This window comes from Otolemur garnettii, unplaced genomic scaffold (genome assembly GCF_000181295.1).
Source record: "Otolemur garnettii isolate 467f Iridium unplaced genomic scaffold, OtoGar3 scaffold00004, whole genome shotgun sequence".
NCBI classification, from domain to species: Eukaryota; Metazoa; Chordata; class Mammalia; order Primates; family Galagidae; genus Otolemur; species Otolemur garnettii.
Window position 1 is genome coordinate 19,535,459 of NW_003852399.1, and position 13,918 is coordinate 19,549,376.

Below are 13,918 nucleotides of genomic sequence, written 5' to 3' on the forward strand. Positions count from 1 at the left end.
TGTTTCTATAATTTTGTCATTTTAAGAGTGATATATGTGTGTGTGTGTATATATATATATAGCATATATATAATCATTTAGTACATAACCTTTGGGAATTAACTTTTTTTCACTGGGCATAATTCCCAAGAAATTCATCTAGGTTGTGTATATAGCCAGTTTCTACTTTTTTATTGCTGAGTAGTATTTCTAGGAATTATTTTGATGTCCTCCTCCCCCAAACAGGGGAAAGCATGAAAGCAGTCCCCCACTACCACAAATTATACAGTCGAGTTTCCCACAATTTGGGGAAATTGCAGGAATCAGCACATCCAGGCAATGGATAAGCCTCACCCTGGGAAAACCACCTTCATGATGATGGTATCTCCCCTGCCAGGTATGTATGAAATTATTTTGATGTTTATTCTTTCTTTCCCTTTTCCATTCCGTCCTGGTTGGTCTTTTGTTTGTTTTTTGAGACAGTCTCATTGTGTCACCCTGGGTAGAATGCCGTAGTATCATAACTCTCAGCAACCTCGCACTCTTGGACTCAAGCAATCCTCTAGCCTTGACTTCCCAAGTAGCTACGACTACAGGCACTTGCCACAACACCTGGCTATTTTTGCTATTTTTAGTAGAGACAGAGGTCTCAATATTGCTTAGGCTGGTCTCAAACTCCTGAGTTCAAACAATCTGCTCACCTCGGCCCACCCTAATTTTTATTCTTCTTTTCCATCATTTCCAATCCAAGCACAAGTCTTGTCAGATCTACCACCAGAGTGTATCCTGAGTCTTTTCTCTCCATATTAATATGCTTGTCCAAACTACCACAGGCCCCACCCAATCCGCAGGACCATCAAACTGATCCAGCTGCTTTCGCTTCTGCTACTTCACAATCCATTACCACACAATAGCCAAAACAAGCTAAATTACTAGAAAGTCTTTGTTTCATATCATGCTGCAAAGTAAAAGCCTACCTTCCTTCTTTCATTCATATACTTATTCAAAAATATTAATTCAGTGCCAACTATATGCTAGACGTTGTTTATTTCAGACTCTAGGGAAGCAATTATAACCAAATAGGCAAAACGCCTTGAACAATATAATAGTCAGAGGAGACTTACAACAAACAAGTAAATAAAACATTGTGAACAAATAAAGCAGGAAAGGGAGATGAGAAATCTTAGCCAGGTGAGTTACATTTTTAAATAGACTGGTCAGGCAGGGAAGGTCCCATTTTGCAGATGACATTTGAGGAAGGAGGGAGGGAAAGAGCCATGCAGATAACTGGGTTAAGAACATTCTGGGTAGAAGCAACAGCAAATAAAAGAGAGCAAGATAGGAGCAGAGTGGGGAATCTGAGGAACAGAAAGGAAATCTGTGTGGCTGGGTTCAAGTGAGCAAGAGGGGGAGACTTAGATGAGGCTCGAGGGGTAAATGCATCCAGATGATCTAGGGCTTTTTTGGTATTATAATACCTGTGTCTTTTACTCTGAATGAGACAGCAAGGCTTGGGGGCAGGGATGTCCAACCTGCAGTCTGCAGGCCATGCAGATTATTCACGGACTGTTTTGCTTATCTGTGATGTTGGGTATCTGGAAAGTATACAGGGACCTTATTTTTTCTTTTTTGTTCATCAGCTTTTGTGTTTGTGCATTTGACGTGTGACCCAAGACAACTCTTATTCTTCCAATGTGCAGCTTTCTGCAGGTTAGGCATCCCTGGGAATTTTAAGCATAATTTGACTTTTAAAAGTCACTCTGGATGGGGCATGTTAGCTCACACTTGTAATCCTAACAGTTAGGAGGCCAAAGTGGAGGACTACCTCAGGCTAGGAGCAAATAATGAGGCCCCATCTACAAAAAAAGTTGAAAAATAAACCAGGTGTGGTTGTGCATGCCTGTAGTCCAGCTACTAGAGAGGCAGAGACAGAAGGATCCTTTGAGCTCAGGCTGCTGTGAGCTGATTAGCCACAGTGCTCTGGCTGACAGTGAGACCTAGACTTAGGAAAATCAAAGTCACTTTGGCTGTATGAAGAAAAAAAAAACCACACAGGAGGAAAGGAGGGGAAGCAGGTCATTAGTAAAGAGGCCACTCCCAAAAGCTAAACAAGAGCTAATGGTGGTTTAGACCAGGGATGTAACTTTGGAGGTGGTGTGAACTGATTGGATCTGAATGCATCTTAAAGGTTAGAAACAAAGAGTTTTGTTGGTGGATCTGACAGAGTGTGAAAGAAAAAAAGTCAAGCACAATTCTAAGGTTTGGGGTCTGGAGTTGCCATTCACTGAGGTGAAGAATGTGGATGGAACAGGTTCTGGTAAGCTACATCAGTGTGCGTTTAGCTTGGGACAAGCTTATGCTTAATGTTGTGTGCACGAGTCTGGGACTGACAGTATTGAGGCTGTAATTCGAGAGCTGTCAATATGCACACTGCAGGCTTCATGCAGTTAGACATTAGGATCATTTAGGGCACCTGTCTAGATGGAAAAGAGGAGGAAGACCCCTGGGAAACGCCAAAATGAAAAGGCCAAAAGAGAAGTTAACTAACAGAGAAGCCTTCAAAGAACTTAGAAAAAAATCCACATTTCTTACTAGAATCGTGACTTGGCCCTTTAAAACCTCTTTAATCTCATTTGCCAGTCACACAGGACTTTAAGTTTTTAAAGCACACCAAGCATTTTCCTTCCTCATGGCCCTTGGCTTTCTGTGCCTATCAACAGGTTATGTTTTTTATCCTGGCTCCGATTTTAGTCACCTCATTTTCTTACTACAACCCTCCGCTGAATTGTTACCCTATCACAGTTTTCTCTAACCACTTTAATTCCCATCTGAACTTTTTATAATCACCCTAATTCCCATCTGAGTTTTCGCTAGCCACCCTAATTAAATAAGGCCAACACAATAGCCTACTCCCACCAAATTACGGCTGTTACCAGTATTTGAAATTTTTACACTTGTTTTCTAGTCTAGAAACCCATCCTCATCTTAACTGAAACGCTTAAGAAACCATTACTGTATGCCAGTATGCCAAAGGAAAGCTAAGCTATTCCTCCCCGCCAGCCCGTACATGACTTCCGGGAGAGCAGGGCCTCATCGCCCTGTCCTTCGGTGCATCGCAATGCAGTGACACTGGGTCAGCAATCAATTCTCAGCTTTCAATACTTATTCACGGAATGGGTTGCAGGCCACTACTGATGGTAGATTGTGCGCCAGCAGTAGAAAAAGGACACCGACAACCTACAAACGGAAGAAACTGCGGTCGTAACTCCCGCCCCAAAACAGACTCGCCCAGAACGCCGCGCCACCCGCGCGCATGCGCATTGTTTTCAGCGCGCTCCGGGCTGAACCCCGCCCCTTTCCCTAGGGCTGGGAAACCTACAGTGTTGCACATGCGCAGTTCGGATCTGTCCGTTTGCCGGCGTTATCAATAAAGTTTTAGTGCGCACAGACTTTCTTTTTCTTTGGCAAGATGGCGGAGTACGACTTGACTACTCGCATCGCACATTTTTTGGATCGGCATCTGGTCTTTCCGCTCCTCGAGTTTCTCTCTGTAAAGGAGGTGAGAAGGGTCTTTGAGTGCGAGGAAGGCGTGGGCGCGGGGGAGGTACTGGGCAAGACCGAAAAGGCCGCGGTTGTAGCGCTAGGCGTGGTACACGTGCGAGGGGTTCGGAGTATGGTTCTTGACCGGACAGTAGTTTAGCTAAGTCGCAGTTTCTAACCTCGCAGAATTCAGCAGTGGAGGTAGGAGTAGTGGGAAATGACAATATGAAATCTGCGGAGAAAGAGCGGCCTGTTTCACGTATTGAGATGCCATTACCTTAGGGGCTTTTGCGTCAGTTCCTTTCGGAAGTTGATTCCCTGGCTGCTCTGGAGCAGGTAGAACTTCACTTCAGGCCGGTTTCTTAAAAAGCAGCTTTGAGTGTTGTCGGAGTTTTTGATTTGTCTTTGGAGAACTGCGAGAAGGGTGGGCTTGTTTTGGGGCTTTTTGCATGCTCTGGTTCGTTGGGACTGATTTTCTTACAATTAAAAGAAACATATACCACTTTACCTTCCTTGCTGATGTGAGTTCTTTGCGTTGCGTTTTCTTGGCTTTCCTAAGTAGCCACTTCCTAAAATAGGAGCATTAGTAAGTCAGACCGGTAGGAGACCCTCCAAAATCCCCTAGTCTTTAACTTAGATCTTGTTTTCTAATGTTAGATGTACAGATTTGTAATTTGAATTGGTCTTAATGTTTGTTTATTGAAGATAACCGTGAATAAGTCTGTAGTTCTGGAACTTCATTTAAAGATACCTCAACTCTAAAAGTTTATTGGTCTTAAATGAAAGATTGGGCTGAAAGAACTATTCACTTGAGCTTACTTAAACCTTGAGTATTTTGGAACTTGATGTATTTTAATAATTACATAAAATTAATATTGCTGTGATGAAGGAAGTAGAATTTTGGCCAAAAAATGAATGAGTTCTGTTTCTGGTCGTACACTAAAAATCTACTTAGAGAGTTCTAGTTTGGGGGAGTTGATTTTACATGTCTCAACAGCAATAAAACAAAGTCCTACAAATACACATTAAATTGTTTTGGTATTGTTCAAAGCTGTGAGATAGTTTTGATTCATTATAGATATAATGTTCATAAACTTTTTCTAAAGAAATGTAGACGACTCTAAACTTGTTGATGTTAGGGAACAGCAGATTTCATTTTCACTAAATGTCCAAGAATGTCTTGCCATATAAACTTTTATTTTCAAAAGATATTTTTGCCTTGATTTTTTTTAACACTGTGTTTTAGAACTTGAATAAAACTGTTTCAGTCTACCTTGTATCCCTTTCTAAGTGTAGATAATTCACCAAAGACCAAGGAAAAAGAAAAATGCTGTATCTTGAAATCCTTTATTAACTCCTTGTAGCAGTGCTTCTGAAGTTAATATTTTTGCATTCTGTACATTTTGATTTTTCATAGCAGATAGAAGAAAGGGAAAATACTTTTTCATAGGGCAAGACTAAAACTATGAACTGCCATTTAGAATCAGTCAAATATGACGGCCTAATACCTGTCTCTTTGGAGGGAATATTGGTAAGATGACTGTCATACACCAAGAGAAAGACAGGTGCTGGAGTATTTATTTAGCAATTACTCAGTACAGTTTGACCCTCAATAAAGGAACCATCCCCCCACAGTCAAAAATCCGGGTATAACTTTTGACTCCCTCTAAATTTTACTAATTGTCTGCTGTTGACTGGAAGCCTTACCAGTGACAGAGAGTTAACATATATTTTGTATGTTTTATGTATTATATATACCGTATTCTTAAAGTAAGCACGGGAAAAGAAAGTTATTAAGAGAATTGTTAAGGAAGAAAAATATACTTACTATTCAATAAGTGCAAGTAAATTATAATAAAGGTCTTTATCCCGGTCATCTTCACATCTTTACATTGAATAGGCTAAGAAGGAGGAAGAGAAGGGTTGATCTGCTGTCTCCAGGTTAACAGAGGTGGAAAGGGAAGCAGGCACACTCAGTATAACTTTTACTAAGAATCTGTGTATTAGTGGACATGAGCAGTTCCAACTCACGTTGTTCGAGGGTCACCTTAAGGGCCATGGTGAGAAATCCAAAATAAAACTCACACATCCCAAATCTTACCTATTATTTAGAGTTGAATGTTTATAGTAATGGGCAAAAAGGAATAAATTGCAGAGAGATAATGAGTATTATCAAAATTGAGATTATTCTTAGCCAGGTGTTGTGGTGGGCATCTGTAGTTCCAGCTACTTGGGAGGCTGAGGCAAGAGAATTGCTTAAGCCCAAGCATTTGAGGTTGCTGTGAGGTAGTGAGACTGTCTCAAAAAAAAAATTATGATTCTTCTATCTTCACTGAGTAAAAAGGAGTTTGAGAAGGAAAGGACTGAAAGGTAAGGCTAGAGTCAGTGATTATGATACATAAGGATGTAGCAGTCCCTTCTCACTCAGGTTTTGATTTCTGAAGTTTAGTTATCTATGGTCAGTTGAGGCTCAAAAACACTAACTGGAAAATTCTAGAAATAAGCAATTCATAAATTTTAAATTGTGCACTGTTGTCAGTAGTAGATGAAATCTCTTGCCTTCCCGCTCCGTCAATCTTGAATCATCCCTTTGTCCAGAGTTTCTGCTCTGTGTTTGCTTCCCGTTGTGGATACTCTCTGCCCTCAGTAGATAGACTATACAGTCTCTTAGTGTCTAGGTTAGCAGATCTACTGTCTTGTTCCAAAGTTTTTTGTTTCACTTAATTTTTCTATTTTTGTTGTTAACTTCTTACTGTGCCAGTTTATAAGTTAAAATTTATATAGTTATGTACGTATAGGAAAAAATAGTATATGTAGAGTTTAGCCCTATCTGGGGTTTTAGTTTGTTTGTTTGTTTGTTTGTTTGTTTTTGAGACAGAGCCTCAAGCTCTTCCCCTGGGTAGAGTGCTGTGGCATCATAGCTCACAGCAACCTCCAACTCCTGGGCTCAAGCTAGGACCACAGGCTCCTGCCACAAAGCCTGGCTGTTTTTTTGGTTGCAGCCATTGTTGTTTGGCGGGCCAGGGCTGGATTCGAACCTGCCACCTTAGGTGTATGTGGCTGGTGCCTTAGCCACTTGAGCCACAGGCACCAAGCCTGGGGTTTTAATTATCACCTGGGATCTTGGACTGTTTTGCCTATTGATGGAGGGGAAGTAGTGTACTGCATTAAAAGAATAACAATTTTATATATTTGTATTTGTATTAGAGAACATAAACTCCATGAGAATTTGTTTTGTTCTCTTCTGTGTTCTCAGCACATAAAATAAAATCTGGCGTAAATGCTTTTTATGATTGTTTAATAAATGATAGAATGAATACATACTTGTGTATCACTGTTGTTTATTCTCATGTAAAGTTGAAAGCCAGATAATACAGCATTCAGGACCCTGGGCCCTGAACTTGAACCTGGGCTTCTGGCTCTGTCGTCTGATACCTCTGTAAACTTGAGAACAGATTCCTTTAACCTCTTAACTAAAACGTTTCTAATGAATAAATGTTGACACTGCCACCAGTCTCATGGGGTTGTTAGAAAAATTTCATGAAATAATGCATATAAAGCACTTAGTTCTTCTGGGACAGAGTGTGTACTTATGCTTTCTGTAGGACACTAGGCCATCCTGTATTGGGAGGAAGAGTCAGGGGTTTGGGGAGTGAGGTAAAAACTGGAAGTGGTGACCAAGAAAACTGATCAAAGACAAGTACAAGGTTCAGTAAAAGTGGAGGGCCCAAATGAGATTGGAAATCATATGTATATCATAGAACTAACAATGGTTGTTATCCTCAGAGTGAGGGGAGCAATAAAAGGTAGTAGTATAGAGTAGTATAGAAATGTTCCGGGGGTGGGCTCGTAGATAAAATGCCATTTAGAGATTAATGAAAAGGACTGGTGATCAGAGAAAAGCAGAAATGTGATCAAATAACATTGCCTAGTTTTGAGACATCTTCTAGTTTTCATCCAGAACCTAGAAAATAGATTTTTCTCCAGAGGTAGAGACTGACATTGAATTGGAGAAAATAGACCAAAGGAATCAATGACAGAGCAAAAGAGAAAATCTTCAACATAGCTAATATCCAAACTAAGGTAGAAAGTGACATCAGAAAGGTTTTAAAAATTGGAAAGGGCAGAAGATCGCTGTGAGTAACAAAGCATTTTTAATGGTAATAATGGTGGAAGGGGTGATACATTTAAGTTGAAATTCTTAGAGTTAAGATACTAGATGAAAGCTATTATAATTTGTGCAATAAAGGAATTTTAAGGCATGAGCTTTTAAAGAATCACCAATACAGTATATTTGTGAAGGACAACAGCAGAGGAAGAGATGGCAAGACAAGATTCTTAATCTGTTAAAAAAGACTTGGGGGGCGGGGAGGATCAGAACCAAAACAGGCTATTTTGTGAGCTCTAAAAGTAGTTTTTAACAGATGAACATTTGCAATTATAGAACATAATTTCACTACAATTAAGTGAAATAGTTCTTCCAAAACCAGAATTGTATTGTCATTAGTAGACCTGTATTATAAAAAATTTTACTGTTATTTTATTTCAACATTTTAAAAAATCGTAGAAATTGATTTTTGTCTTGTCATGTAAGTACTTAGATGGAATCCTCAATTTTTGCTTCGCAAAGTCTAAATTATTTGTTTTCTACCCTTTTTGCCTATGAGGCAGAATTGAGAGATTGACTTGAGAGGCAGGTGTAGATTTAAGAACAGGCCCGTGAGGTCTGATGGCAGAGGAGCAATGCTCTGGGATCTGCTCTGGGTACAGACATGCATGTAAGAAGCTATTAGTGGGGCAGAGAGGGTGGCATGCTAGAAAAAAGGTTTTCATTTAGGGTTGGGTTTCTTTAGGACAAACTGATAGGAAATTAAGATTTTTCAAGTATAGGATTTTATTAGATGCATAATTCATGAAAGTACATCAATGTACTTGTCAGTGACCTTTTTTCCAAAGTGAACAGTGAACACATACTTTGTAACCACAGAAGGCAGTGAGGGGGTTTGGGAAATGAGGTAAAGACTGGATCAATAAGTAAAACATTACTACATCCTAAATCTTCCTTTCTGATCCGTCTCAGTCATTCATTGCTCACACCTCCCAAAGGTAAGCTCTCTAGTTTCGAGGATTCATTTTTCCTGTTTTTGGTTTTCATGGAAATGGAATGAAGCATTCATCACCATGTACTGCTTTGTATGACTTCTTTCCCTTAGCACTGTTTTGATAGTCATGTAAGTTTTTAGCAGTTTTTAGTAATGTATGTCAATACGTGGTATGGGTATACTGCAGTGTTTGCTCCTTCTAACATTGATAGACTGTCAATCACAAATAGTGTTGCTGTGGACATTTTTGGAAATGTACTTAGAATATATGCACTCATTTCTTATGGGTACCTAGTAGCAGAATTGATAAGTCAAAAGTGTTTGGCTTTAGGAGATAAAATCTGTTCCCTAGAGTGGTTGTACTCCTGCCAACAGAGTGTGAGTCTTCTTGGAAGTTACTCTACACCCAGACCAACACTGGTATGTCAGTCTTTTTAGTTTTTCTTGTGGTTTTAATAAGCATTGTCTGTATGATTAATGAAGTTGGGGACCATTTTATGTATTTATCAGCCATTCAATTATTTTCTTTTGTAATGGGCCTATTAAAAAATTTTTTAGCTGTGTCAACTGGATTGTGTGTCTGTCCTCACTGTTTTGTAGGAGTTTCGTATGTAGTTTGGAAGGTTTCATTTTATTCTTGTGGCTGTACCATTTGACCACTTAACATTCATTTTCTCATGATCAGTAAAATTTTGTGGCATCTTCCTAGGTTTGTCTTTCTTTGCAAAATTAAGTTTAGTATAGAAATTTTGTCTCTTGCTAAGCATCTCTGAATATTTCCGTGTAGAATTCTTTTTTTTTTTTTTTTTTTTTGAGACAGCGTCTCACTTTGTCGCCCTTGGTAGAGTGCTGTGGCATCTCAGCTCACAGCAACCTCAAACGCTTGGACTTAAACAATTCTCTTGCCTCAGCCTCCCAAGTAGCTGGGACTACAGGCACCTACCACAACACCTGACTAGTTTTTGTTGCCAGGGCTGGCCAGGGCTAAATAATAATGACAGGTGGTTTGAATCTGCCACTGGTGGTGTATGTGGCTGGCACCGCAACCACTGTGCTAATAGCGCCGATGCTTGCACTTGCCTGGATATGGAGATGAGACAGTTATATGAACTACTGTGATACAGCGTTTTCTAAGCACTGTTATAATAGATTGCTTTTTTTTGCAGTTTTTGGCTGGGGCTGGGTTCAAACCCACCACTTCCGGCATATGGGGCCAGCGCCCTACTCCCTTGAGCCACAGGCACCGCCCTAGAATAGATTTTTTTTTTTAAAAAAACCTTAACGTGTTGCTCAATATACTTCATGTTTATGTGAGTTTGGGTGTGTATCTATTTGGTCTCTGTACGGTAGGTTATGTTTCTTGAACTCTACGATGCCAAAACCTGTTATGACATGGTTGACTTTAAAAATGGGTACTGGTTTTGTTTCAAGGATGTGGATCAGGAAGCATTACAAAGGATTGCAACTATTTAATGAGAGAAAAACGTGGGGGGGTAAAGGAGAGGCCACATCAAGGAGAGGTGGGTAGGCATATGGACATGAGAAATAGTAAAAGGATGAATTCCGCTTTAGTCCCAATTACCTGGATGTGGAGAGGAGATAGAATAGAGATGGTTTGATATTTTGTTGTAGTTTATGCACAGGCTTGTCTAGAAAAGGTAAGAGATGGTTTGTAGAGACACATAAAAAATAAGATAATGTAAACCAGAAGTAGGTGGGAAAAGAGTATTCTTAAGTAGGTTTCCAGATAAACTAGTATTAGTTTCACTCAGTTTATTTGGAGAACTGAAACATCTCATTAGAAAGTATTTTGTCTTGCAGATTTATAATGAAAAAGAATTATTACAAGGGAAATTGGATCTTCTGAGTGATACCAACATGGTAGACTTTGCTATGGATGTATACAAAAACCTTTACTCTGATGATATTCCTCATGGTAAGTTTTGTCATTAGAACTGAAGTTTGCCTTCAGAACTGAGGATAGTGTATTAAAGTTTTGTGATTTTCTTAAAGAGTTTTAGCCAAAAAGCTTAATCGAGTGATTTTAAAGTTCTTTGAGTAAAAGGTAGTATAAAATTTTGAATGCATCTTTTGGGGAAATTCCAAATTTGGTCGGTTCTCAGCCTCTGAATATATTGGGGGTAAATAAATATACGTGTAGTTTAAATAAATTGAAAAATTTCTAGACATTCTTACAATGAGCAGCACAGTTTAACATTCCTTAACATTGTATACAACGTATTTCTACGTTTTGAATTAGCTTTGAGAGAAAAAAGAACCACAGTTGTTGCGCAACTGAAACAGCTTCAGGCAGAAACAGAACCAATTGTGAAGATGTTTGAAGATCCAGAAACTACCAGGCAAATGCAGTCAACCAGGTAACTTCTTAATCTTGAATTCTAAAAATTAGCTTTTCTGGATTAATAAAAATGTTAGTTCAAACTTTATCTAGTATGCCACAGTAGAAATTCATAGTTTAAACAATAGCTTTGTCTGTTTATTTTCATTTGACCTCACTTTGTAGGGGCCAATAATAATAAATGTGAATGCTCAGTTTTTTACAAAAACAGTTGTCTTTTCCTGATTTTGCTGTGGCATTTTTACTTTCATTCTTTGCCAGGGGAGGTTTGACAATGTCTGGAGACATTTTGGTTGTTAAAATTGGAGGGGTGCTGTTGGTACCTGGGGGGGGCAGCCAGGAATGCTCTTAAACTTCTCACAGTGCATGGACCGTACCCCTCCCCCAACCCAAAGGTCAGTGAAGAAACCCTGCCCTGAGCACAGGGGACTCTTACTGCAAGAGAAACCTGAGCTCACTTTATCAGTTGCTAATAAGCATGTAGATTATATTCTTCCTACCTCTGCTGCCAAGCCCAGGGGGATAGTGTGGAGCTGATAAGATTATTTCTAACTTCCCTTTAGCTAGAAATAGACTTACAGTTTGGTGTTCTTTTTTTAAGTCAAATACACATAGGTCATGAATACATTTATGCATATGTGGGGTATAAAATGTTGATTTTTTTTATAGAGTCTGACGTGGTTACATCAAACCAATCAACATAGCTTTCGCCTCACATACTTGATTGTTGTTTTAAGGCATTTATGTTCTACTCTTGACAGATTTGACTTGTACCCTTGCAATATGCTCCATAGGTGTGGTCCTGCCTTTTACCCTCCCTCTGTCCCTCCCGCCCTCCCTCCCTTCCCACTCCATTTCTCTCCTTCATCCAGTGCTATAGTTGTGTTCTATCTTTCATAACAAAGTGTGAGTAAATATAAGTAGTTTTCATAGAAGTAACTGAGTACATTGGATCCTTTTCCCTCCATTCTTGAGATACTTTACTCAGGAGAATATGTTCCAAAAGACCAAAAATCACTTTGTAAAAAAGATAATTTGCACCAGATTATTCATTGCAGCTCAGTTCATAATAGCCAAGTGATGGAAGAAGCCCAAGTGCCCATCAATCTATGAATGGATTAATAAATTGTTGTATACGTGTGCCATGGAATACTATGCAGCCTTAAAAAAGATGGAGCCTTTACTTTTATGTTTACAGTTTGGTTCTCAAAGAAAGCCTGTTACCTTCATCTGACTTAATATGTGTCACTAATTGAATCCCTTTAAGTTATTAAAAATGTTTAAGATCTGCTAAAATTGAATATTACCATTGTGATAAATCTTGGCTACCAATATATTTACTTGAGGAATTGCTGAGGATTTTGCCATTTCGCACCTTTAGTTTCTGTAAAGTGTGTTCAAATCAGATTTTTAGAGGTTAGCTCCTAGTTTTTCTTTGCGATTTGAGAAAGCGTTACCAAATGTTCTTAGACAAGCAACAGTACTATACAGTTACAATGCTGTGCCATAATATACCATCCTATACTATGCTGTATCATACTACATATATATGCAGGTGTACGCATATATATGTGGACCCTCCTTATCCATGGGTTCTTTGTCTATGGATTCAACCGACCACAAATTGGTAAGACTTGGTGGAATAAAAACAGTATGCCCCCCCAAAAAATAAATAATAAAAAAGAACATTATATAACAAACTTTTATATAGTTAGGTATGAGTTATCTAGAGATGATTTAAAATACATAGGAGGGTGTGTGCAGGTTATGTGAAAATATTGTACCATTTTGTATAAGGGACTGTAAGAAGTCTGTGGATTTTGTTATCCATATCTGTGTGGGATCCTGAAGCCAATCTTCTGTGGATACAAAGGGATGACTGTATATACACATACTTCATATTCATACAGAGCTATATACCTATTAGTATATAACAAATACAGCTATATAGCTCTAAGTGTGTCTGTGTTATACTCAAGTACTTGGATGCTTTTAGAATATGAGAAGTAATTAATTATAGACCTTCAGAGTTAGATATAAGTGGTCACAAAAGGACAGTTGAAATAATCCAGACATAAGAGTACAACAAGAAATTAAGGATGCTTAAATTTAGTCAAACACTGGAAAGAAATAGGATTAGGCTATGAATAAGATAAAGGTAGATACGTTCAATAAATGATAGAAAGAGGATTCCTTGTATCTTGATTAGTGCCAAATTAGAGTTAAATCACTTGTAATCTAATCTACAAACCACCTATTTTCAAAGTAATAACCTTTCCCTGACAATCTCCCTTTTTAAATTTCATTGAATGTGTAGTATTGTACTTGAACAGAAAAATTCAATCAGCTAGTGAATATAATGATTGTATAACTGAGTGGTGTGAGGAGTGTAGCACAGAGTTACTCATCATGATACACAGCACGTGTTAAGTTCTTTTAAAAATTCCTTTATGTTAAAATTTCAAGCATGTTTCATATTCAATATTGTACCCAAATTAATTTTAATGGAGGCATATTCCCTCCCCATTAATCTTTTTAAGTAAAATTATGTTCCTAAAAACATGCTGCAGCCTATTCCTTTTTGTGAAAAGGATAAAAAAATGTTTTGATTTTAAAAAATGGTCATAAGGTGGGCACTCTGCCCGTCTGTCCCTTATCCCGTGGTGTCTTTGTCAGAAGTTTGTCTTTACCAGTCCACCAACATCTCAAGTTAAGGTAAAGGTAATTCAAGAAAAACTAAATGGAGTTATTTGGCAGTTGATATAGACACTAATTATATACGGCATACAGCATAGATACGGTAAGTTAGACATGGTTTATTAATCTTGCACATTTGCCAAATCATTGTCTGTGTGAGAAATATTAACAGATTGGGGAAGGGAACAAAATTTATATGTAGGATTAGTTTCTACTAGTTTGTACAGTACAATTTTATGAG

At 38.5% G+C, this 13,918-nt stretch overlaps 1 protein-coding gene and 1 non-coding gene across 2 annotated transcripts in view; one reads left to right on the forward strand and one right to left on the reverse strand.

Annotated features, from left to right (window-relative positions):
• Window positions 1-222: 222 nt before the first annotated feature.
• On the reverse strand, window positions 223-384 carry LOC111728083. Its single transcript, XR_002775490.1, has one exon. It is a non-coding gene; the product is annotated as a U1 spliceosomal RNA (small nuclear RNA).
• Window positions 385-3,364: 2,980 nt separating this feature from the next.
• Window positions 3,365-13,918, forward strand: part of EIF3E (eukaryotic translation initiation factor 3 subunit E) — a 43,271-nt gene continuing 32,717 nt past the window's right edge. The window contains exons 1-3 of the mRNA XM_003782410.2: window positions 3,365-3,538; window positions 10,443-10,557; window positions 10,882-10,999. Of these exons, the coding sequence (XP_003782458.1) occupies window positions 3,449-3,538; window positions 10,443-10,557; window positions 10,882-10,999 (323 nt within the window). The 5' untranslated portion in view covers window positions 3,365-3,448. The remainder of the gene's footprint in view (window positions 3,539-10,442; window positions 10,558-10,881; window positions 11,000-13,918) is intronic.